This window comes from Gobio gobio, assembly GCF_949357685.1.
Source record: "Gobio gobio genome assembly, chromosome: 10".
Lineage (NCBI taxonomy): Eukaryota > Metazoa > Chordata > Actinopteri > Cypriniformes > Gobionidae > Gobio > Gobio gobio.
This window is the reverse complement of record NC_137116.1, coordinates 6,449,314-6,474,931: the sequence shown is the minus strand read 5'-3', so window position 1 is coordinate 6,474,931 and position 25,618 is coordinate 6,449,314. Positions and strand designations below refer to the sequence as shown.

General features: G+C 38.3%; 2 protein-coding genes across 2 annotated transcripts in view; both read left to right on the top strand.

Annotated features, from left to right (window-relative positions):
- The first annotated feature begins 950 nt into the window (after positions 1 to 950).
- Positions 951 to 21,946, top strand: cep78 (centrosomal protein 78). Its single transcript, XM_079827059.1, has 16 exons — positions 951 to 1,098; positions 2,959 to 3,219; positions 4,482 to 4,651; positions 8,519 to 8,591; positions 11,813 to 11,916; positions 11,977 to 12,151; positions 12,241 to 12,354; positions 14,677 to 14,741; positions 14,856 to 14,949; positions 15,117 to 15,219; positions 15,343 to 15,385; positions 15,542 to 15,679; positions 17,212 to 17,289; positions 17,373 to 17,527; positions 17,679 to 17,817; positions 21,147 to 21,946. The coding sequence occupies exons 2-16, from the start codon at positions 2,964 to 2,966 to the stop codon at positions 21,543 to 21,545; spliced, it is 2,106 nt and encodes a 701-aa protein (XP_079683185.1). The 5' UTR covers positions 951 to 1,098; positions 2,959 to 2,963; the 3' UTR covers positions 21,546 to 21,946.
- A 586-nt stretch (positions 21,947 to 22,532) lies between these two features.
- Positions 22,533 to 25,618, top strand: part of cabin1 (calcineurin binding protein 1) — a 170,471-nt gene continuing 167,385 nt past the window's right edge. Inside the window, exons 1-3 of the mRNA XM_079827753.1 lie at positions 22,533 to 22,580; positions 23,682 to 23,722; positions 24,871 to 24,966. Of these exons, the coding sequence (XP_079683879.1) occupies positions 23,711 to 23,722; positions 24,871 to 24,966 (108 nt within the window). The 5' untranslated portion in view covers positions 22,533 to 22,580; positions 23,682 to 23,710. The remainder of the gene's footprint in view (positions 22,581 to 23,681; positions 23,723 to 24,870; positions 24,967 to 25,618) is intronic.

Sequence of the window (25,618 nt, the reverse complement as noted above, 5' to 3'; positions counted from 1 at the left end):
CTGCCAGATCGCTCAATATCCCCTATATAGTGCACTGTCTGAATCGTTCCCTATCCCCTATATACTGCACTGTCGGAATCATTCCCTATCCCCTATATAGTGCACTGCCTGATCGCTCCCAATCCCCTATATAGTGCACTAACTGATCGCTCCCTATCCCCTATAGTGCACTGCCTGATCGCTTCCTATCCCCTATAGTGCACTGCCTGATCGCTCCCTATCCTCTATATACTGCACTGTTTGAATCGTTCCCTATCCCCTATATAGTGCACTGTCTGAATCGTTCCCTATCCCCTATATAGTGCACTGTCTGAATCGTTCCCTATCCCCTATATAGTGCACTATGTGCCATTCACCATGTAGAAAATAATAAATATAATAGTATATATTCTGATTCTATAAAGTGCACAATGTGTCATGTTGAAAACAGTAAATGTGTGAACAAGTGACTGATTTCAGCTGCAGCTTCAGTGTCTGTTTATAATGTAGGGGGCGGGGCTTCAGATTCTAGAGAGCATTTGATTGGACAGAGAATTGCAGAGTGACGTCATCAAGAGCATTGATTCATGAACTTATTGAAGCTTATATCTTCTAAATGTGAATTTTGTCATTGTTTTGAAGCACACTAGCTTAGATAACAGTAAGACTAACATATTCATACTAAAAGCCAAAAAAACTTCAACTTTTGATTAGGCTACATGGGGACTTTAATATTAGTCAAGGTTTCTTGCACCCCAAACAGTCATAATTTAGTTCTACATAACCATCTGCATTAGATTTTTTTTACATTAGTACTGAAAACTCTTATTTTTCTTATACCAAAGCCATGATGCTTTATGAATAACTAATTATTGATTCAACAACAACAGAAAAGTAAGGCCTATCCTAGTTTTTCCCGACGTGGCCCCTTTAAGCGGCGCTGTTGTGACTCCCGGCCAGCAGGCGGCGCTGAGCGCAGACGCGCAGATGGAGCTTCACACGCAGAATGAGACGCGGTTTCCCTTTCAAACCGCAGCGGTTTGTTTTGACACGCTGGGGCTGGGTTGATAAGTTATCAGTCTCTAGAGTGGAAACCACGACAACGACACTAACAAACAGGTAATCAGCCTTTAACTACGCTTCACAGATAAAAGAAAAAGATCAAATCAGCTTTAAGCCGCTCGCTGTAGCTTAGACAAAACAAAAATCAATTTTTGCTATTAAAGGTACACATACATATGATACATAAATATATAATAGACAGAGCGATATGAAGAATGCCCTGGTCAAATCAGCTAGATATATCCTACACGCTATTTTGACGTATGTTTGTTTTGTATATAGATGTTTGTTTATCCTTCATCTGTCAGGAGATGTTTTATCTAACTTAGCTGATATTCATTCTTCAAGTGGCTTACGTTACATTCATTAAAGCCCACCCGATGTAACCTAACGTTGCACTGGACATATTCTGCACACATTTATTTAATTATATTATACATTTTTCACACTCACTTATTTTATTACTGTACTTTTAAGACTTGAGTATGTTAATCAGTGTTAGGTGTAATATTTACATTACTTAATTACTGCAGTTACTTTAGTTACTTTTCCCTTGAAAAAGTAAAGTAAGTGATTACTCTTATTTTTTTCTGTAATTTAACAGTTCTGATGTAATGATATTAAAACTGTATAATGAATAATTATAAAAAAAATTTGACATCTAATTCCCTTAAATTCTTCGTTCTGCACACATTCATTTAATTACATAATTTATGGGTTATGTTATATTACAATAATTTAATTTTTGTCCTACATGATCATTTTGCACACTCACTTTTTTGTTACTGTACCTTTAAGACTTGTGTATGTTAATCAGTGTTGGTTGTAATTACATTACTAAGTAATTAATTACTGTAATTTTAGTTACTGTTCCCTTGGAAAAAGTAAAGTAAGTGATTACTTGTATTTTTTCTGTAATTTAACTACAGTTACTTTTGATGTAATTGCATTATTATTAGTTGAAATGGTTCTTATTGGTTGTATTTTTTTTAGGCCAATATGCTGGATTTTGTCATTTAGTTTCATGTTTTATCTGCTTGTAAGTTGTCCTTGAGTCATGTAAGTCGCCAATAAATAAATGCGTTATTATTATTATTAATAAAAAATGTTTAGAATACTGAATAATTCAATAAAACAATAGTGAATTTAAGATCAAAATTGAACGTCTAATTCTCTTAAATTATTTGGCCAGTTCAAGAATCATTTATACAATTTAAAAGAGCAGTTTCATGGCTATTCTTGTATTATTCACCTGGTTGAGGTTGATATGGGGTTTAGAAAGTAATAAATAATGCAATACCTTTTAGTAAATTACTGAACACTGATGTTATTGACCCCTTCTATGATTGGATAATCTCTTTCCTTTGAATGAATTAAATGAATTAAAAAGCACACAATAAGCCTGCACACAATCCTCATACCTTCAAAATATACTGACGTCTCTATTCAGAGGCCAAAAAATGCAAAAGTGCAAAGTCAAAATGTTTTCGATATCACATCGTCATCGTCGTTTATAGATCTTTTTCCTTACTATTTCTAAAACATTTGAACCATTATTCATCTAATACATGTATATTGAAATCACTAGAAAAATAAGTATGCTTCAATAATTTAATTAATATATACACATTTAAATATCAACATAAAGTATTTTAAAGCAATGATTTAAAATGTACTTTAAAGTAAAAATGATACATTATTACAAAGTGAACTTTCTAAAAGTATACTTAAGTGTGTTAATAGACAATCATGAAAGTGAACACTTTTTTTATTACATTATTAAAACTTTTTTATATACCTTTTAAGATATGAAGTTCATTCCAAGCGTACATTCAATAAGGAAAAATCCTCTGTTTATGTGCTTATCTCTTGCACAGAATTTTCATAGTTCATAAATCATCATTTGTCTTGACTTAGGCTGCATGATGCTGGAACCAGCGCAGATCCGTCGGAGAGGCGCTCAGGACTTTGAAGGTTTCTATGATCACGTCTGTGCGGCTCAAGGATCGGCTCCTGTCCGTGCGGTGAAGGCCAGCCTGAGTCGAGGGATGTTAGATTTTAACCCGGATCACATCAGTCTAGCGGACTGGACGCCCATACTGTCATCCCTGGCCATCAACAAACACCTCCAGCATGTTGCCATCAAGAGCTGTTACCTCACCAGCACTGGAGCTCAAAGTTAGTTTACAGACATCCACACATCATACACCGATCAGGCATAACAGGTGAAGTGAATAACTCTGATCATCTCTTCATCACGGCACCTGTTAGTGGGTGGGATATATTAGGCAGCAAGGGAACATTTTGACCTCAAAGTTGATGTGTTAGAAGCAGGAAAAATGGACAAGTGTAAGGATTTGAGCGGGTTTGACAAGGGCCAAATTGTGATGGCTAGACGACTGGGTCAGATCATCTCCAAAACTGCAGCTCTTGTGTTCCCGGTCTGCAGTGGTCAGTATCTATCAAACGTGGTCCAAGGAAGGAACAGTGGTGAACCGGCGACAGGGTCATGGGCAGCCAAGGCTCATTGATGCACGTGGGGAGCGAAGGCTGGCCTGTGTGGTCCGATCAAACAGACGAGCTACTGCAGCTCAAATGAAAGAAGTTAATGCTGGTTCTGATAGAAAGGTGTCAGAATACACAGTGCATCACAGTTTGTTGCGTATGCAGACCAGTCAGGGTGCTCATGCTGACGCCTGTCCACCGCCCAAAGCGGCAATGTTCTGCTGGGAAACCTTGGGTCCTGCCATCCATGTGGATGTTACTTTGACACGTACCACCTACCTAAGCAATGTTGCAGACCATGTACACCCTTTCATGGAAACGGTATTCCCTGGTGGCTGTGGCCTCTTTCAGCAGATAATGCGCCCTGCCACAAAGCAAAAATGGTTCAATAATAGTTTAAGGAGCACAACAATGAGATTGAGGTGTTGACTTGGCCTCCAAATTCCCCAGATCTCAATCCAATCGAGCATCTGTGGGATTTGCTGAATAAACAAATCCGATCCATGGAGGCCCCACCTCGCAGCTTACATGACTAAAAGGATCTGCTGCTAACATCTTGGTGCCAGATACCACAGCACACCTTCAGGGGTCTAGTGGAGTCCATGCCTCGACGGGTCAGGGCTGAGCAGGGCAGCAAAAGGGGGACCAACACAATATTAGGAAGGTGGTCATAATGTTATGCCCGATCGGTGTACACTGTATGTATTATAGTGCACAGGGTGTCTTTTGGAAATATACTGTACTGCACATGTTATGTAATTTATAGCATGGCATCTATAACATTTGCACTGCCCATCACTAGTTCTTATTAAATTAAAGATATTGAATTGCAAAGCAAGTTATTAAATAGAAATGTTTTAGTTGAGGAAGCTGCCCTGGATCCCCAGAACTCAGTGTGTCGAATCTTGTTACGATTGAGTGTCTTTTCTTCCCAGCTTCTTACAAGGCCCATAATAAGAAGAAGACTCCCGTGATTCATTCCAAGAATATGACGCTTCAGTTGTGCAAGGCTGTGCAAAAGTGCCTGTGTGAGTCGAGCAGCCTAAAGACCCTTCACCTGCACGGACTGCCATTGAGAGAGAGGGACCTCACAGCTCTCACTAAGGTGGAGCTATTATTTATTTGTTTGCTTTAATTTATTACTTTATTTTATTATTATTTAAAGGTACACCATGTAACTTTTGGCCCTCTAGTGGTTACAAAACAACATTTTGCGGAAGAACACTGTTTTGGTTGTGCTTCAGCTCTGCATGACTGCTCAGAAAACATTTTCTACTAGACCTAAAGTCCCCATGAAATCAAAGTTTAAGTATGAATATGTTAGCCTTACTGTTATCTATAAGCAAGTGGGCTTCAAAATAATGACGAAATTAGCATTTAGAGGATATAAGCGTTCAGTCTCTCACTTCCGCCAATTAGGATAAATGATTTTGATGACATCACTCTGCACTTTAGCTTCTCATCAGATTTTCTGTCCAATCAAATGCTCTCTAGAATCTGACGCCCCGCCCCCTACATTATAAACAGACGCTGAAGCTGCAGCTGAAATCAGTCACTTGTTCACACATTTACTGTTTTCTACATGACACATAGTGCACTTTATAGGGGATAGGGGACGATCAGACAGTGCACTATATAGGGGATAGGGAAAGATCAGACAGTGCACTATATATAGGGGATAGGGAAAGATCAGACAGTGCACTATATAGGGGACAGGGAATGATCAGACAGTGTAGTATATAGGGGATAGGGAACGATTCAGAGAGTGCACTATAGGGGATAGGGAATGATTCAGACAGTGCACTATATAGGGGATAGGGAACGATCATACAGTGCACTATATAGGGGATAGGGAACGATTCAGACAGTGCACTATATAGGGGATAGGGAACGATTCAGACAGTGCACTATATAGGGGATAGGGAACGATTCAGAGAGTGCACTATATAGGGGATAGGGAACGATCATACAGTGCACTATATAGGGGATAGGGAACGATTCAGACAGTGCACTATATAGGGGATAGGGAACGATTCAGAGAGTGCACTATATAGGGGATAGGGAATGATTCAGACAGTGCACTATATAGGGGATAGGGAACGATCATACAGTGCACTATATAGGGGATAGGGAACGATTCAGACAGTGCACTATATAGGGGATAGGGAATGATTCAGACAGTGCACTATATAGGGGATAGGGAACGATTCAGAGAGTGCACTATATAGGGGATAGGGAACGATCATACAGTGCACTATATAGGGGATAGGGAACGATTCAGACAGTGCACTATATAGGGGATAGGGAACGATTCAGAGAGTGCACTATATAGGGGATAGGGAATGATTCAGACAGTGCACTATATAGGGGATAGGGAACGATCATACAGTGCACTATATAGGGGATAGGGAACGATTCAGACAGTGCACTATATAGGGGATAGGGAATGATTCAGACAGTGCACTATATAGGGGATAGGGAACGATTCAGACAGTGCACTATATAGGGATAGGGAACGATTCAGACAGTGCACTATATAGGGGATAGGGAACGATTCATACAGTGCACTATATAAAAAAAATATAGTTTGAATTCTGCACTGAATTCTGTTTTTTAAAGCAATATGGAGATTAGAAGGAGAAACGGTAATAGAGTAGGAGGAAACTGCGGCTTTAACAAGCTCAACGGCTCTGGCCGAGCTGTGATATAAACTAAATGCTATTGGCTACAGTGGCATGAAAAAGTATGTGAACCGCTTGAATAATTTTAACTAAATAAGAGGGATCATACAAAATGCATGTTATTTTTTATTTAGTACTGTACTGAATAAGATATTTTACATAAAAAATGTTTACATATAGTCCACAAGACAAAAAAATAGCTGAATTTATTAAAAGAACCCTGATCAAAAGTTTATGAACCATTGATTCTCAGTGCTGTGTGTCGTTCCATGGATGATGCACGGCTGTTTTTTTGTTTTGTGATGGTTGTTCACGAGTTCCTTGTTTGTCCTGAGCAGTTAAACTGCCCAATGTTCTTCAGAAAAATCCTCCAGGTCCTGCACATTCTTCAGTTTTCCAGCCTCTTTTTCATATTTGAACCCTCTCCAGCAATGACTGTATGATTTTAAGATCCATCTTTTCACACTGAGGACAATTGAGGGGCTCAAACACAACTACTAAAAAAGGTTCAAACATTCACTGATGCGCCAGAAGGAAACACAATGCATTAAGAGCCGAGGGGTGAAAACCTATTGAATTTCAAAATCAAGGTAAATTGTACTTAATTTGTCTTCCGGGAAACATGCAAGTATCTTCTGTTGCTTCTGAAGGGCAGTACTAAATTTAAAAAAAAATGATATTTAAACAAAATAAGAAAAATTTGGACATCTTCATCCTGTTCAAAAGTTTTCACCCCCCGGCTCTTAGTGCAACAACCATAATGAAATGACCCTTCAAAATCGATCACGCTTTACAATGAACTGAGTAACAACAACACCATCATCTCCACGTCTCTTTTACATTTCAAATCCCACATTTCTCTCCATCTCTGAAAAGCCAAGCTAATGTTGATTCTTGTTTTATTACGAGCTCTGTCGCATTCTCTTTTCTCTTTTGCTGTCAGTACCAGAATATCTACTGCATGGAGATAGAACAGGTATAGTTTCGTTTAATTACGATTATAAATTATGTTGTCATATTGATTTGATCCACTATTAGTACACAAGCCTGTTGTAGCAGACCCCGTCTAAATGATGGCCAACATTTTACTGATGAGTTTTATGAAGTTTATTGTTCATCACAAAAGATGAAGTGTCTGTTTTCACTCCAGAAAATCACAGTGAGAGCTGAATAAAAGAGACACGAGAGCGCAGCGCGGATCATATGTGCGAGTCGGCGCATACAACAAAACATATCGGACACATTTAAATTCTGCACAGAATGCTGTATTTCAAAGCGATATGGAGGAGATTATGATGATAAACGGGTAGAGATTAGGAGGGAACTCTGGCTTTACCAACCAGAAAGGCTCTAGTCAAACTGTGGTATTAACGAAACGCTATTGGCTGTTTCAAAAAAAGGGGAGGAGCTGCTAACAGCTTGATCCGTTTCAGGGGAAATTACGTCAACACGTTGAATAATGCTGCGTGTTTCAAGGCACTTCAGTGGGACTTTAAAAACGCTGGCAGGGAAAGAGTTAATGGCAAGTTACATTCTTAGTGCATATCGCCACCTAATGGGTGGTTGTGCAATCATTTGTAATCTTTAATCTTTAATCCGTTTTTATTACTTTGAACAAGAATTATATAGTTTGTTTGATGCTAATTATATAATAAAAAAGACTGATTAAACTAAATCAGTCTCTGCTTGCAAAGATAATATGGCTGTATAAGTTTATTTTTTATGTTTAGTCATGTTGCTTGAAAGGTAAGTTATATTTATATGACATGTATTTTAATTATTAAAAAAATCAATGCTGATCCATGATATGTGAGATGAGACAAATATTTTATAATAATGCTTTATAATTAATATATATATATTGATATAACCGTATATAATATAATGTAGTATGATATAATATGACATATGTCTATGCTAATACGGCTAAGTCCGCTGGAGGTGGTCTTATTCAAATAACTAGCTATCTTTATAGAAACCGGCAGCAGATTGAAACGGCTCACTGGATGACACTGTTTCAGACTCAAACCGGCTGCGTGTTTTTTTTCATCTTTTTTTGAGCTGGCAAACAGGCCAGAAACCTAACTAAATGCAAAAAAAGCTAAAAAAAGTGCACATTTCATCCAATGTCCCCTTTAAATTTAGTTCATTTTGAACCGAAAAAAGTTACATAGTGTACCTTTTTAATGTTTTATTTTCTTTATTTATATTTTTCCTTTACTATTTAATATATTTTTTTTCGTATGTATTGTTTGAAAGCATGTTCAAATAACGTTTTGATTTGTGTTTAGGGTTTATCTAAGAGTGTGTCATTGGAGCATCTCTCTTTAGCACAGTGTCCGATCGCAGATCAAGGTTTGGAAGGTGAGTTGAAGTTTTGATTCTGCACATCATACTGTTACTGTTTTGTGAAAATCAGGATTCATTTCACTCACATTGCTCACAGATTGATAATATAAATACAAGTGCTTAATTTTTGGAATCTGATTATGTACAACCCCAAATCAGAAAAAGTTGGGACAGTATGGAAAACACACACACACAAAAAAAAAAGTGATTTCTAAATTTACTTTGACTTGTATTTCATTGCAGACAATATGAACAAAAATATTTAATGTTTTGTCTGGTCAACTTCATGTCATTTGTAAATATGCATCCTTTCCTGTCATTCAGACCTGCAACACATTTCAAAAAAAGTTGGGACAGGAGCAATTTAGGGCTAGTATTGAGGTAAAATGGTTAAATAATGATGTGATTTGAAACAGGTGATGTCAACAGGTGATTTAATTATGAAGTGTAATTATGATTTGGTACAAAAGCAGCATCCAAGAAAGGTCTAATCCTTTAGGAGCAAAGATGGGCCGAGGATCGCCAGTTTGCCAACAAATACGTGAGAAAATTATTGAAATGTTTTAAAACAATGTTCCTCAAAGAAAGATACACAGCAAATTCTGTTTTTTGGAATAAACTCCCTGTTAGTTAAAATCAACTCAATTTGAGTGTACATGCGTGACCATCAAATAAACTACAGCGCAGAGTTAAAATAACTCTGCTCTTGGAGTTGAATTTTTAACACTTTTTCAGAGTTAAAATTTAACTCTTTCTGGAGTTAAAATACTAATCCTACGGAGAGTAACTGTAACTCTGAAATGTAGTTAATTATAATATAAACTCCTTACCAGTGTTACAAATTAACACTTAAAACATATTTTATTTAACACTTCTTAGAGTTAACATTTATTTAACACAATATGTGTTATGTGGAAATGACTACACTGAACACCATACTCTTGATTTACTGCCTTTATTTGAGCAAATTCATACATTTGGTTCAGAAATTCAATGCATGGACACACTTTGAAAACAATTGCTGTCATACTGTAAAATCTAACAGCAAAACATATAGGCAGCTGAGTGAATTACGTTACCTCGGCGGCATTAAAGTTAGTGTGGAAGCTGAACAGGTTTCTTGAGCTGAGTCGCCACTTCAATTTGACGGCAAAACACTCATTTTCAGAAACACGGTGAATGTGTAACAAGTACAATTCGGTGCTGCTCCTTTAAGGGGAAGGCACGTTATTTTACTCACTCGCTGAGTGGGCAGTCCTTGGATGGAGAACGAGCTGTGAGCTTCATACGCTTTATATTTCTGTTGCTCTTTATCGTTTACTTTTCCGTTCAGTAACGCTATTGTCATATAATGGTGCTGAAAATAAATCCCATGTGAAACGTCAGATAGCCTGCCTACGTGAGTTTTGCTTGCACTTGGCTGAAGCCATTCGGTCCAGCTATCCGGTCTCTCTGCAAAGCGTTACAAATGGAAAGACGGTTAGCTCGTTTACATCGACAAAAAGCCAGCGCAAATAGCCATTTAAAATTTTGAAACAAGTTATAGGCTACGTTCATACGTTTCCATGGTCTTTGACGTTAGTACACAGTATATAACGTAACAGCTGACAAAACGTGTTTGTCAGAAAATATAGAACATGTTGAAATAGTTTTTTTTGTATATATACTCTTTTACCTACCTCACGACGAAGCACATAAGTCCATTATTTGTGCTGCAGAACCAGGGTCGTGTCGTGACGCACTTCTCAAAATGTAACTCCAGATGTAGTGTTAAAACACGCTCCTGAACACCAATGAATGAACGCCAAAATACAACACAGCCAGGGAGTATCCAGTAACACACACGGTAGTCAAAATGTAAAAAATAACTCAAAAAATGTAACTCATTCACACTTTTTTGTCTAACTCATGATTTTTCAACTCCTGAAATTTGCTGTGTAGGAAGAGATTTGGATATTTCACATTCAACAGTGCATAACATAATTAAAAGATCTCAAGGAATCTGGAGGAATTTCAGTGTGTAAAGGACAAGGGCGCAAGCCTAAGCTGAACAACCGTGATCTCCGATCCCTCAGGCGGCACTGCATCAAGAATCGTCATTCATCTATAAGCGATATCACCACATGGGATCAGGACTACTTTGGCAAACCTTTGTCAAGTACCACAATACGTAGTTACATCCACAAATGCCAGTTAAAACTGTACTGTGCCAAAAGGAAGCCCTATGTTAACAGTGTCCAGAAGCGCCCATCAGAAGCGATGGACCATCACACAGTGGAAACGTGTACTGTGGTCAGATGAATCAGTATTTGAGGTATTTTTTGGGAGGAATGGACGCCGTGTGCTCCGGACCAAAGAAGAAAAGGATCATCCAGACTGTTACCAGCAACAAGTCCAAAAGCCAGGGTCTGTCATGGTATGGGGTTGTGTCAGTGCCCTTGGCAAAGGTAACTTGCACTTCTGTGAAGGCACCATTAATGCTGAAAAGTACATAGAGATTTTGGAGCATAATATGCTGCCTTCAAGAAGACATCTTTTCCAGAGACGTCCATGCATATTTCAACAAGACAATGCAAAACCACATTCTGCACACATTAAAAAGTCCTGGCTGCGGAGGAAGAGGGTACGGGTACTTGACTGGCCTGCCTGCAGTCCCGATCTGTCTCCAATAGAGAATGTGTGATGTGTGAATGTGTGATGTACGAAGACCCCGTACTGTTGCCCACCTTAAGACTTGTTTGCAGGAAGAATGGGACAAAATTACACCTGAAACACTTCATCACTTGGTGTCTTCAGTCCCTAAACGTCTTTTAAGTGTTGTGAAAAGGAATGGCAACATTACAAAGTGGTAAATGCTTTACTGTCCCAACTTTTTTTTAAATGTTTTGCAGGTCTGAATGACAGGAAAGGATGCATATTTACAAATGACATGAAGTTGACCAGACAAAACATGAAATATTTTTTGTTCATATTGTCTACAATGAAATACAAGTCAAAGTAAATTTAGAAATCACTTCTTTTTTTTTTATTTGCGTTTTCCATACTGTCCCAACTTTTTCTGATTTGGGGTTGTAATCCAGATGACATGTAATCAGTTACTACCACCCAGTACTTGTTGCTCATTATATTTATAAGCTTAATTGAGTTTTTACATACATGCAAACATTGTGTTTATATGTCTTGAATTGTTAATAATGCAGACAATATTTTTGTTGTTATATTGTTCTTTCATTCAGTCATTTGTCAGAGTGTGAAATATTCATCAACGATTAAAACCGTGGATTTTACTTCCTGTAATATTACCTGGCAAGGAGCGGAGCATATGGCGAACATCATAAAGGTACAAGTCAACATTTATTAGTATAATTCATTCCTGGACATAAATTCATCTGTTGTTTAGCACCAGGCGCTGAGGCGGCATAGTACGGCGTGGGTGGAGACTTTGCGCTACAGGAGGGCGGAGTTTGAAGCCATGAGCGGACTGCGCAGGGTTACTCTTAACGACAACATTCTGATCGGAGACAGAGGAGTAATGGCTCTTGCCCGGGAGCTTTCAGAGGACCTGTGGGTCAAAGGTTCGAGAAGTCACTCTTCAGCACACAGGCATATACAGTATATTCGACTAGCACATATACACCCACATTTCCACCTTCTATTCCCCTAGCGGTGGACCTGCAGCGCTGTGGCATCTCTAACGAAGGAGCTCAAGTTCTCGAGCAGATGCTTCAGTCCAATTCCACTCTGTGCGTGCTTGACATCAGGAGGAACCCGCTCATCGGTAACTGATCCAAGTCTCTTCTGCTCACTTTTGATCAAAAATACTAGCCTGACAAGCCTGGAAACTCACCATTGACAGGGCTCAATCCGAGGGGCGGGATAAACGGTTGTCTTTCAAATTCCCTCTGCACGCAATTGGATAGCGCCATGAGCGCCACAACCAGCCAGAGCAAAGAAGAAGGTGAAGCCGAGCTAACGTTAGTTGATAGACTTTCGCCGTATCCGGTAGGCAAAACTTCGAACATATCTTCTTTTCTTAAGAATGACTTCAGTGCCGTTCTTTTCTCAAAGAAAAGCTTAACTCCAAGTCTTCCAGAGTCGCGGCCAAAGCCAATTCAAAAGACCAATGTTCTGTTCGTCAGCTTTGTTTACGAGTAGCACGCAGAACCTCCGCAACTCTGCCGTGACGTGCCGTCATTATGTTAAGCCCGCCCACCGACTCTACACACGCTGTGATTGGCCTGACCAGAGTTTTTCGGTTTTTCCAGCTCTCAGGTCTACCGAGAGTTGCTAGACTACACTCGTGTCAAAAATAATTTTTTTTCCGCTAGGGTGCGTCTAGATTTCTAGGCTACAAAAATACAGTAATATTGTGAAATATTACAGTTTTTTAAAATTACTTACAGACTAAAAGTGGTACTCGAGGCCCACTCAGTGAAACCATTCACTCATATACCTCATCTTCAGACCAAGTTGGAAAAACTGCTAGCAAAATATATGCTTTATACTCAGTTTGCAATTGTAAAACAAACTTTTTGCAAAATGCTAGAAAGAAATATTTTTTTATCCCCTTTCATTTCTGTTTATACTGTAAATACACCTAATTTGATCACTTGAAAAAACGTTTTGAGAAACAAATACATTTTCACCCTTGCATTTCTGTTTATTTTTGTAATATATACGGAATATGCATGCAAGTCAAGTCACCTCTATAGCACACACAATACAGATTTTTTTCAAAACGGCTTCAAAATAGTAACAAATTCAGATTCTGCTGTAAAGCAGCTCTAACAAGCCATTAGATTGAGCTCAAGTCAGTTCAGTGTTGATTCAGTTCAATAACTGTAAAATTCATAAATTGTACAACAACATGTACAGTGTATTTGTGCACACACTGTATTGCTCAATATACACGATTTTTCATATCAACAGAAAAATACTGTGGGATAACCTGGCTTCTCCTAAGACTCCCTGCTTCAGAGAATATTTAAAGATATGCTAAAGCCCCACCCCCTTTGTGACGTGATTGGTTATAATAAGGTAGTTTGTACTGTAAGAAACACCAGCGATTTTAAACCATGTTTTTGTTCACTGCAGTTTTAAGGAGAAATTACTCATCAATGGTGTTGACTTACGAATTTGCAAAATTTTAAAGCATATTAGAAACACCACTTAGACCCTATTCGTAAAGTAATTGTTTCTCACATGGAAGTCCGTAAAGATAAATGTGCATGTCACCTCAGTGATAAAACTCGTGCATTCGGATGACGATTTATTCGCGGTGGAGAAGCGAGTATTGTGATCCTGCGCTCCTGGGTCCTGGGAACGCGCTGCTCACGTGGTCAATAACATGATTGTATGCTGTAAATAAAATGTCATATGCTTGGTACAATAAGAATAAATGCGTATTTAATTGAATAATAGCAAAATACTATCCTAATTATTATTTTATTATTTAAATCTGTTTAAAAATAGGAAGATATATAGACGCACATTATAGTTAAAATGGTTTTGTCATCTCAAAATAAAGGATGCCATTTAGTTCCACATTGAAATGAGCGGAAATAAGTGAATACAGCCCCTTATTTACATGAGGTAAACATAATGCTGCTTGGTTATTTTAACATATATAATTGTTGCCGTAACAACGGCCCATTTCAAATGTTTATGTGCTTTTCTTCTTTTTATTTTATGAGAGGTGTTGAAGTATATTGCTCTTGTAAATACTTTTTTAAGTATTTACTCTGCAGTGGTCAAAATGGATATAAACAGTGAATTTTGAAGTGATATATTATAGAAAACTCAGAGATGTGGATTCAGACGGCAATTCAATTACCACACGACCTTGGTGTTTGTCAAAAAACAGTAGGTAATTCGGCCGGGGATTTTTTACACTGGTGGTGGGAGAGAAAACACTGACATTCTGGATTCGGACACAGACTAGCCCCTGTCAATGATGAAAATACCTCACGACCCCACGAGAAACTATTACCGTCCGAATAGGGCTATAGACATATAAACGACATTAAAAACTTCACCACAGGAGGTTTCAAACTCCAAATCATGTTCACATTACTTTGTCAACTCTTTCCTTCTCTTTTAGATGATAAAGTGGTGAAGGCTGTCCTCAAAAAAGTCCTCATGAACGCCAAAAACCATGACTCACAGGTCTGAAAACGTTTGCATCTTTAAATGTTTTCGATTATTAGATATTAAATTAATGTTGTTTCTTGATTTGAAATTCTCATGTGCCGTGCTCATTGTCAGTGTGTTGTGTTTCAGTATCTTTGGCTTAAACCACCTTCTCCTAAAGACACTCTTGATCAGTCACGGCAGTTGAGGAGGAGGAACGCAGGGAAAGCTACATATCGAATCGGTATTTGCGGTATTTTGGCTAGTTTTGTCTAGCAGACAGCAACATAGTGTCGGCCCAGATTCGGCCCACATCTGGTACATGTGGATTCGGAGCGTTCCAGATGTGGGCCGACACTATGTTGCTGGAGATGTTTAGTATGTTTGACTGTTTACGGTCATTCTCTGCAGGATCCCGTCGGTCCTCATCCGTAAGCTCTGTGTGGAGGCCTCCTCGGCCTGGTTCAGTGGGGTACGTCCCATGGCGCACTGCTGCACGGGCGGGCTTACAGAGGTACGCACAAAGATGTTGGTGATATCAGTCTCAGGATAGATTTCAGAACTGAAGAATTACCTCAGATCTGCTTTTCCATTCAATAAGATGCATGAACGTGTCTCTCTTTGTCGATCTATAAAGAGGTGCGTCACAGGCTGATGGGATGACAGACCAGAGCTTTCAAGTAAGGGCTGTTTTATTGATTTATGATTATGTAAATGATGATTTATTCATTTAGCATGCACTTTTATCCATAGCGACTTCCAAATGAGTTGCTGATTTCGTGCTCTGCAGTTTTGTTTATGTGGAATGAGTTTGTCATGATAGTTTTCTTCATCAGAACGCCACCTCTGTGCGGGTAACCGTGGAGACGGAGTCCGAGTCCGAGGAGGTGGATGATGCACATGTACCGAGTCCTCAGGAGAAAATCACAAGCCACCAATTCAGAAGACTACAGACTGAGAACAGCCGATTACAGGTGACACAGTAACCGTCTGTCGGTTGTTGTCTGTAATGAGTTTATGGCAGGAGGAGGCTTGGAAAACAAAATGTCCCTTTAGTTTGGAGAGACTATTCAGAGAGGTGACATAGATATACACTAAAGTTTGAAATAATTACGATTTTTTTTTAAAGTTTTTGAAAGAAGTCTCTTCTGCTCACCAAGGCTGCATTTATATGATGAAAAACACAGTAATATTGTGAAATATTATTACAATTTAAAATAACTTTTCTATGTGAATATATTGTAAAATGTCATTTATTCCTGTGATCAAAACTGAATTTTCAGCATCATTACTCAAGTCTTCAGTGTCACATGATCCTTCAGAATTCATTCTAATATGGTGATTTCTTGCTCATTTGTTATCAATTAACATTGATAATAAATGATTATTATCAATGTTGAAAACATGAAATGTTGGAAAGAGTGACACACTATTTGATGAATATAAAGTTTAAAAGAACAGTGTTTATTTGAAATGGAAATCTTTTTGAAATAGTAACATTAATACATCCTTGCTGAAAAAAAGTAATATTTAAAAAAAAAATATATATATATCTTTTTCTTACTAACCACAAACCTTTGAATGGTTGTGTATCATGGTTTCCAAAAAATATGAAACAGCAACTGTTTTCAACATTGATAATAATCATAAATATTTCTTGAGCAGCAAATCATCATATCAGAATGATTTCTGAAGGATCATGTGACACTGAAGACTGGAGTAATGATGCTGAAAATTCAGCTTTGATCACAGAAATAAAAGTTTTTTTAATTTTTTTTTACTATATATTCACATAGAAAAGTTATTTTAAATTGTAATATTTCACAATATTACTGTTTACAGTATTTTTGATCAAATAAATTCAGCCTTGGTGAGTAGAAGAGACATCTGTCAAAAACATAAAAGAAAATCTTATTTATAACCAAATCATTAATAATTATGTAATAATCATGTCATAGTTCTTAATTTTGTGATTGACTCCGTTTTAAGACATGAAAGACAAGGGTAAAATAATCCAATTAATTAAAAATAGCAATGATAGTGATGAGAGAGTTTTCAAAACTGTGATCTTAAGTCAAGTCAACTTTATTTATATAGCGCTTTTAACAATGCAGATTGTTTCAAAGCAGCTTCACAGTGTTAAACAGGAAAATAATGCAACATAATTTTATTCAGCCGTATAGCCATTCCGGAGAAAAAACGGTGATGTCATCAGTTCATTTCAATCATCATACAGTGACCGTGTGGGCTTTAGATCAGTAATTAGATCATTAATTTAGTTTATGGTTAATTTAGTTTAATAATTACATTTATTTGGATATTTAACAAACAGGCAATATAACAAAAATAAAAAAGTGTACTATATGTACAGTACTTGGTTTTGATATTCTGTTATCTAATGTAATGACATTCTTACATTAAGATTGGCTTAAATATACAGTTAAATATTTTGGTGCCACTGTATACATTAAGGATAATGCGCTGCACTTCCTCCGCACACCCACAGGTGGAGCTAGAAGAGTGTCGTCTGAGGCTGGCAGAGGAGAGGAACACCAGACTGAAAACCAACTCTCGCCTGGTGGAGGTACAAGTATATTCCCAGCTATTCTGTTGGTAAAATGGATAGTAACATTTCAGGAAGTAATGTTAATGTGTCTCTTCCTGTAGCTGGAACTGGAGAATGAGCGCTTGCGCAGTCTGAATCAATCCCTGTCTGAAGCCCATCTCAACGCCTCTGTTCTAGATGATGAACATGTGCTGGAAAGCATCGAATCCTCTTTCCACAAATTCCATGCTTTCCTAGACCTGCTGAAAGATGCTGGGTCTGTCCGATCTGTTAACAGATATTTAACATTTTAAAATCTGTAGTTTTACATCTAATGAATGATTGATGCAAGTCTGGATGCCAGATTATTCCTTTTAATCTTTAAAGATTTAGTTGGAATTAATTGGGAATTTCTTGCTTCCTGTTAGGCTGGGCCGGTTTGCGTCTATGGCTGGAATTGACCAATCAGACTTCGGGCTTCTCGGGCATCCTCAGCTCACTTCAACAGAGAGGACACACATCAGCCGAGAGAACCAGAGAAACCAGGAGAGGAGCGAGAGTTCAGCCGTGAGTAGACACAAGGCAAACAAGACACAATTTAAAAAATGTAATTAAAAAAAAAAGTTTATTTAATACCATTCAAAAGTTTGGGGTCAGTACGATTTTTTTAAAGGGGAACTATTATGCATAATTCACTTTTATATAGTTGTTGAACATTTATGTCTGCAGTGTGTAAAAATCCATCCACTCTGTTTGTTATTTTCCCCATTAATCTGAAACCGTGTCTCAAAATGAGCCGTTCAGGAATGTACTCCATTGTGACATCTCATTGCTTAGGCGCCGCCCACGACTGCTTACAGAATCTGCCCTATTAGCATAGCTCCGCCCCTCAGTGAGCGGCACACAGTCCACCATGTTTATCTCCTCACCAGAGCGTTTAACAGCAGCATTCAAGTGAGAAATGTTTTCTTATTAAAGCTACTAAAGTTATTCAGTCAAGAGCAGTGAGTGGTTTTTATGTTAATTTATATTAACAGCAGTAGGTACTGTATATTACACCGTTGTCACTTTAATACACAGATCTAATATACACATGCGATTTCGTTCCCTGCTGTTTATGTTCACAGACATAACCGACTGTGTTTATGTGAACTGTGTGTGTTTTTGACATAACCTTGTGTGTATTTGACAGTTTAAGCGCAATAAGATGTGAAAGAGAACTTGGTTTGATACTCACGGGACGCTCCGTCTGACATCCAGCTTTCTGTGCGCGTGCTTCGGATGTGTGCACTTAGAAAACCATATAGACTTGGTCGGCATTACTGGGAACGCCCACAAAAACGTCATATTTGCCATATGCTGTGGGAGAAAACAAGCCATTAGAATGAGTGCACGTAGACCTTGTTAGACGCTTTATCTTCACTCTCTGTAATGATTACGATTTAATTTTGCTTTGTGCAGTCCCGAAAAGTTGCCATGTGGCTAGGGCTGGGCCGATAAACAATATCATATCGAATCGCGATAAAATTCAGGTCGATAACGATGATAAGCTCTGGACATTTTTACTCGATATGGATAACTCTAACACCCAATCACACATCAGAAATAAACGCGACAACAGCCAGTCAGCGTGCAGCTTTTAACTTGCACATCAAAAGTACACGCACTACTGGCAAAGAAAACTCGACACGAGAAGGAAAAAATTAGTGGAATCGGCGACGAACTTTAAATCAAAATTGAAACTAGCCTTGAGTTATTATCCAAAGACGACGAATTTGTTGATAAAAAAAGGTAGCACGAATTGTTACTCATTTGAACGGCTCGGGTCAAAGTCCAAACGGCAGCGCGAGCTCACTAGAAGAGATCCGTTTACTCTGATCGGTCACGCAAACACTAAACAGCGCTGTGAGATCCAGTGAAAAGCGTGTGCATTCAGCCAAAAACACAAATGAACTAGTTTAAAGCCAGATGGAACAGCGCTGACAAACAGGAGAAACACTATGCGCCAGTCAGAAGGATGTTCCATCTTTTATTTAGCTATAGCTAGAATTTGTGCATATAGGCTACTAAATGTTTTTTGGCTAGTGTTTTTCACACAAATACCATAGAAACCATATAGCCTAGATACATTGTACCATGGTAGTGAAGAGCTATATGAGTGTTTTTAACTGTGGTTATCATGATCTAAATCTATGATACTATGGAAGACAAATGGTTAATTTTAATAAAGCTCAGTCATAATATTGAAATTTGACCATATAAAAATGAGGTTGTTACAATTTTTACAGTTATGTCCGTGTTTTTGTTGATGAACATAAATCTGCATCCTCCTAACTCAAGCTACTACTACTGTCAATTCACTGTCAAATGTGCATTTCTAAAACAAAACATGTAATATTAATACTGTAGCTGAAGGTATATGCCAAAGTCAGGCCACACAAACCTGTTTCAATATCAGCCGTTAGCACACGCAGAAACTTATATACATTTATTAAGAAATTTAAGGAAAAATGACTGGAGAAGTGTAAGGAATTCAAAAACGTGAAGTGTGTGTCATATTCTGACAATAAAAGAGTAGTTTAAAATCACAAGTAACAGTCTGGTTTCTTTAACTTTCACTTAGGAGCAAAAATCTGCCTTTAAATTTGAAATAAATAAATATTTTACATTTATCGTGATAATTATCGATATCGAACTGATATCGAACATTTTTTGGCCATATCGCCCAGCCCTACATGTGGCATTCTGCACCTCTAGTAAGTTATCTGAAGTTTTAGAGTAAAGATAAAGCATCTAACAAGGTCTGTGTGCATTCATTCTAATGGCTTGTTTTCCACCACGGCATATGGCGAATATGACATTTTTGTGGGCGTTCCCAGTAATGCTGACCAAGTCTATATCAGAAGTTTAGACTGATATGGCTTTAAGACGCATGCAGATCATAAACTTTCATGACGACGAAGAACTGCAGTCACGTGAGTGTGAGTGCGATAGAGATGATAACCAAACAGATGTTTTAGTTTTTGGCAGAGTATCCGAGGCACAAGCTGTATAGGCTCCGCCCTCTTCTGGATGAAGAAGGCAGCTCATTTGCATTTAAAGAGACATGCACAAAAACAGCATGTTTTTCCTTTCGCTCAAAAATTGGCATCTGTAGGGTATTTTGAGCTGAAACTTCACAGACACATTCTGGGGACACCTGAGACTTATATTACATCTTGTAAAAGGAACATAATAGGTCCCATTTAACATTAATATATTTATAATTCAGCAAGGATGCATTCAATTGATCATAAGTGACAGTAAAGACATTACAAATGTTACTATTTCAAATAAAAAAATCAAAAAAGCTGTTCTTTTGAACTTTCTGTTCATTAAAGGATCATGAAAAAAATGATCCATGGTTTCCACAAAGCACAACTGTTTTCAACATTGATAATAATCATAAATGTTTCTTGAGCAGCAGATCCTGATTTCGGAAGGATCATGTGACACTGAAGACTGGATTAATGATGCTGAAAATTCAGCTTTGATCACAGGAATAAATTAAAGTTTACAAGATTTTCATAAAGAAAACTGTTACTTTAGATTTGTAATAATATTTTCAAAATGTTTCTGTATTTTTGATCAAATAAATGCAGCCTTGGTGAGCAGAAGAGACTTCTTTCAAAAACATAAAAAACCCAACCCCAAACGTTTGAATGGTGGTGTAAATTGATTATTTTGCATTTTTATTCCAATTTGGAAGTCTCAAAAAATAAGGAGAATAATAAAAATGACAAAAATCATTGATCACACTTGGAAGGTAATCTTACCAGCCCCAAACTTTTGAATAATAGTGTATTTATTGTTTTATTTATATTAGTATCATTATTATTCCTCTAATCTCCACACAGATGGCAGACATCCCTCAACCTGTATCAAGGACCCATTCAGAACCTCCTGCTAACGCTGAAGACTTTCCCCCGCCTCATTCCCAACAGGAAGTGCCTCTAATTCCAGTCAGCTTGTGTCGTGCCTCCCAAACGTCACAGGAGCCACTTGAGTTTGAGGCCCCGGAGCGGAGCCGACAGTTCTCGGACCCCTTAAGCCGTCAGAGGGCCATTGGAGGCTCCCGCTCAGGAAGTTCGGTCAGCAGTGTCAGTCTTCAGTCCAAAGGCTCAAAGTCCTCTCAGGCGAACGGATCAGTGTACTCTGCTCTGAACTCCAGAGCGTCTAGTCAGTCTCCGTTGGGTTCAGGCCAACACAGCGCTTCAGGGAGCCAGAGAGGTGCGGCTGGATTGGTTGGGTTCTAGAGCTAAATCAGCTGGAGAGAGCTTGGTTAATGTAAAGAGCTTCTCCGTCTAGACTAGAGCAACTGGAGAGAGCTTGGTTAACGTAAAGAGTAACTGTTTGTTACTACTGTCATCTTAACCTGTTATAATCCCATTATATGTTTGTTTGAAAAGTTGCTGTGCTTTGTCATTCTAGCCTCAGGATGTGGTTTATTCACAGATATTAATGTTGTTTAGTTTTATAGACTCTTAAGTTGTATTTATAGTATATTTGCTGTTCATTGACATGAATGTTATTAGAGTTTTTGCTTAATTGATTGATGAAAACAGTGAAATCAAATTTGCCATCTACTAATTGTTGTCATGTTTTTTCTATGAATAATTTTTCATTTTAAAATAAACCCAATTTTTGCACAGACCGTATGACCTGAGTAGTGCAATACCTTCACTTTGCAGTATGACATTTTCTTTAGTCTTTAATAGTGTTGCAGCTTTGCCAGGGGGATTTCTGATTCAGAAAATACTATTCACACTTTAGATGTAAGTATAACATATACAGTATGATGAAATCAAAAATAAATACTTAGTTAAATACTAAATAAAAAATACATTATATTTTGACAATTAGTTGAATAATTGAATAACACAAAGCAGAAATCCAATAAAAGGTTTATCTGAAAGGTACATTCATTCTTTGACAAGCATGTGAATATTTAAATATTTTACTGCCTGTCTTTTTCTGAAATTAATTCAAATGAACAATAGGTTTTAACGAAAAACGTCCGAAATGTACATAATTCACCGAATTATTGAATAATAACCGAATTAATTACAATAAGCATTACGTGTAAGAATAGAAGAGGGGGAAAAATAATCTTACCTCGCCTAACCATAAAGTATATTTGTATTCAGACATTTGATTGAAAAAATTGAAAACCAAGCCACGACTCGTCATTGGCTGTTTTCAGCCGCGCGTACACGAACTCTCGTCCAATGTGAGCGCGCGACACTGACTTCAGCGACTCTGCTCCGAGCAGCAGATCATGCGTGCAGCTGGTAAGAGCTCTCCATCAAAACAACAAACATGCAAACAAAACACACAACCTTTCAGCTGAACCCATTGCTTAAGTGTCATACATTCCTGAAGTATTAGGAAAATGCTGCGTTGAATAGAAAATCAGAAGTCTTGTAATGTCAGCTGTGCTTCTGTGCTAGCATTGTTAGCATGTTGTTATTGAATGGGGTTTATAAACAGAGACAGCGCTATGATATCAATAATACAACAAATGTATGCGACACCAACGGTTTTTGTTTACGAAGCTTGTGAAGGATTTTCTTAAGGTTCTTCTGTTTGTTTATCAAGCTAACAGTGAAATATTTTCTGATTCTGAACAATGTGTGTCATATAAGGGGAAAGATGCTCCCTCGATAACAATGCGTGTTATTGAGAGTTTAGCATGTACAACATACTGTCTGGGGAAACATTGGTCAGTCTGGATGTTACAGCACAGCATTGTAAGTCTTATTTCTTCTTGTCCCATTAGTGGGGGCAAAACACCCTGTGCTAAAGGCATGAAGTGAAGTATGAAAAGGCAGTGTAAGACAAAGGAGATTGTATTTATGTGGAGTATAAATAGTTGTACATACTAGTTGCATGAAGTGTAAATGGCAACAATAGAATCTTGTTTCGAACAGGTGCTGTTACAGTCACACAATTTGTAAAATGCTATTTGTAGTATATACATTTTCTGAAATTCCACATAAAATGACATAAGAAAGTTATAGATTGTATCCATACCATTAGCATGTTAACTTGTTGATGCCACACCGGACCTTATGCTTTTACGGGAAAAAACATATAAAATGCCCTTTTTCTGAATTAGGTGCAAGGGACAATGAAGAATAAAGTTATTAAATGTGTTGAGATGTGATATACACGTACACTTACACTATTACATGTCAATACTTGTTATTTTAGTATAGCATGTAATATAATAATTTACATATTTTAGTTTATGTGAGATATTATAAAGTATTATAAACGAGCACTGCTGAAATGAATTCATTATATAGTTTTTTTAGTAGCTGTGTAATAATATGGGGTCCTGATCCACTTGTAATTTCATTGTTGTTTTTTATAATGTTGCACCACCACAGATGCTGATGATCAGAGTGATTCTTAATAAATGAGAAACATGGTAAGTCAATCTATATACTCACTCACTCACTTGCTCACTCACCCACTCACTCACCCACCGACTCACTGTCTCACTCATCGACTCACTCGCTCATTGACTCACTCACTCGCTCACTCATCGATTCACTCGCTCACTGACTGACTCGCTCACGACCGACTCACTGACTCACCCACCCACTCACTGACTGACTCACTCACTCACTCACTGACTGACTGGCTCGCTCACTGACTCACTCGCTCACTCACTGACTCGCTCACTGACTGACTGGCTCGCTCACTGACTCACTCGCTCACTCACTGACTCGCTCACTGACTGACTGACTCGCTCACTGACTCACTCACTCCACTCACTAACTCATTAACTCATTCATTCATTCACTCACCAACTCACTGACTCACTCATCTACTCACTCGCTCACTGACTGGGTCGGTCACTGACTGACTCGCTCATTGACTCACTCACTCGCTCACTCATCGACTCACTCGCTCACTCATCGACTCACTCGTTCACTCATCGACTCACTCGCCCGACTCACTCACTGACTCACTCACTCATTGATTCACTCGCTCACTGACTGACTCATCGACTCACTCGCTCTCTGACTCACTCGCTCACTGACTGACTCGCTCTCTGACTGACTCGCTCTCTGACTCACTCGCTCTCTGACTCACTCGCTCTCTGACTGACTCGCTCACTGACTGACTGACTCGCTCACTGACTGACTCGCTCATTGACTGACTGACTCGCTCACTTGCACACTCGCTCACTGACTCACTTGCTCACTGACTCACTCGCTCTCTGACTGACTCGCTCACTGACTGACTCGCTCACTGACTGATTCGCTCTCTGACTGACTCGCTCACTGACTGACTCGCTCACTGACTGACTCGCTCTCTGACTGACTCGCTCTCTGACTGACTCGCTCTCTGACTGACTCGCTCTCTGACTCACTCGCTCTCTGACTCACTCGCTCTCTGACTGACTCGCTCACTGACTGACTGACTCGCTCACTGACTGACTGACTCGCTCACTGACTGACTGACTCGCTCACTGACTCACTCGCTCACTGACTCACTCGCTCACTGACTCACTCGCTCACTCACTCACTCACTCACTCACTGTGTTTGTGTATCTTCTTCCGATCACAGATCCGGATCGCTGCTCTGAATGCGGCGTCTCAGGCTGCGGATGAGCATGAAGACTCTTTCAGAAGCACTAAGCCAAGTCAAACGAAGGAAGCCCAGGTGAGTCAGATGCTTTCAAAAGTTCATCCTAAGTGACATTTTTGACTTTCTGTGGTGTGGTCTATATCATGTTGTTTTTAACCCTGTAAAGCCTGACATATGAAATAATAGTCAGAATGGAAAAGTTTGTTTCCATCATCTTTGAAAAAATATTTTGTTTGTTTATATGATAATTGATACACCAGACTTTTATGGCTCATATAGTCCGGTATAGTGAGAATATGGAGTTCATACTCAAGGAAGAAAAAACACCTAAATTTTATTCAAAATATGCAATTTGGTGCAGATGCTGATATTGATATGGCCAAAAAGGAAATTCTGATGCTTGTAATGTAAATCAATGAGATCACGTAGGGATGAAACGGTATGGAAATTTAACATCACGATTATAGTGACCCAAATTATCACGGTAATCAATATTATCACGGTTTTGTTCAAACGAGATGAAAGTGTTCAAAAAGAACAGATGCACACATTTAAAACATTTCAACAAGTTTTATATTTGAAAATCAACAAACAACAAATAACTAAAGCAGCTCTATGCACTTTTTTAAGCTAGATTCTATTCTGTGGGATTTCCTTCCTTATAATGGCCGTCGTCAATAGCAACGCATAACGCATAAATAATAATTTGTCGTAAATATAATCTCTA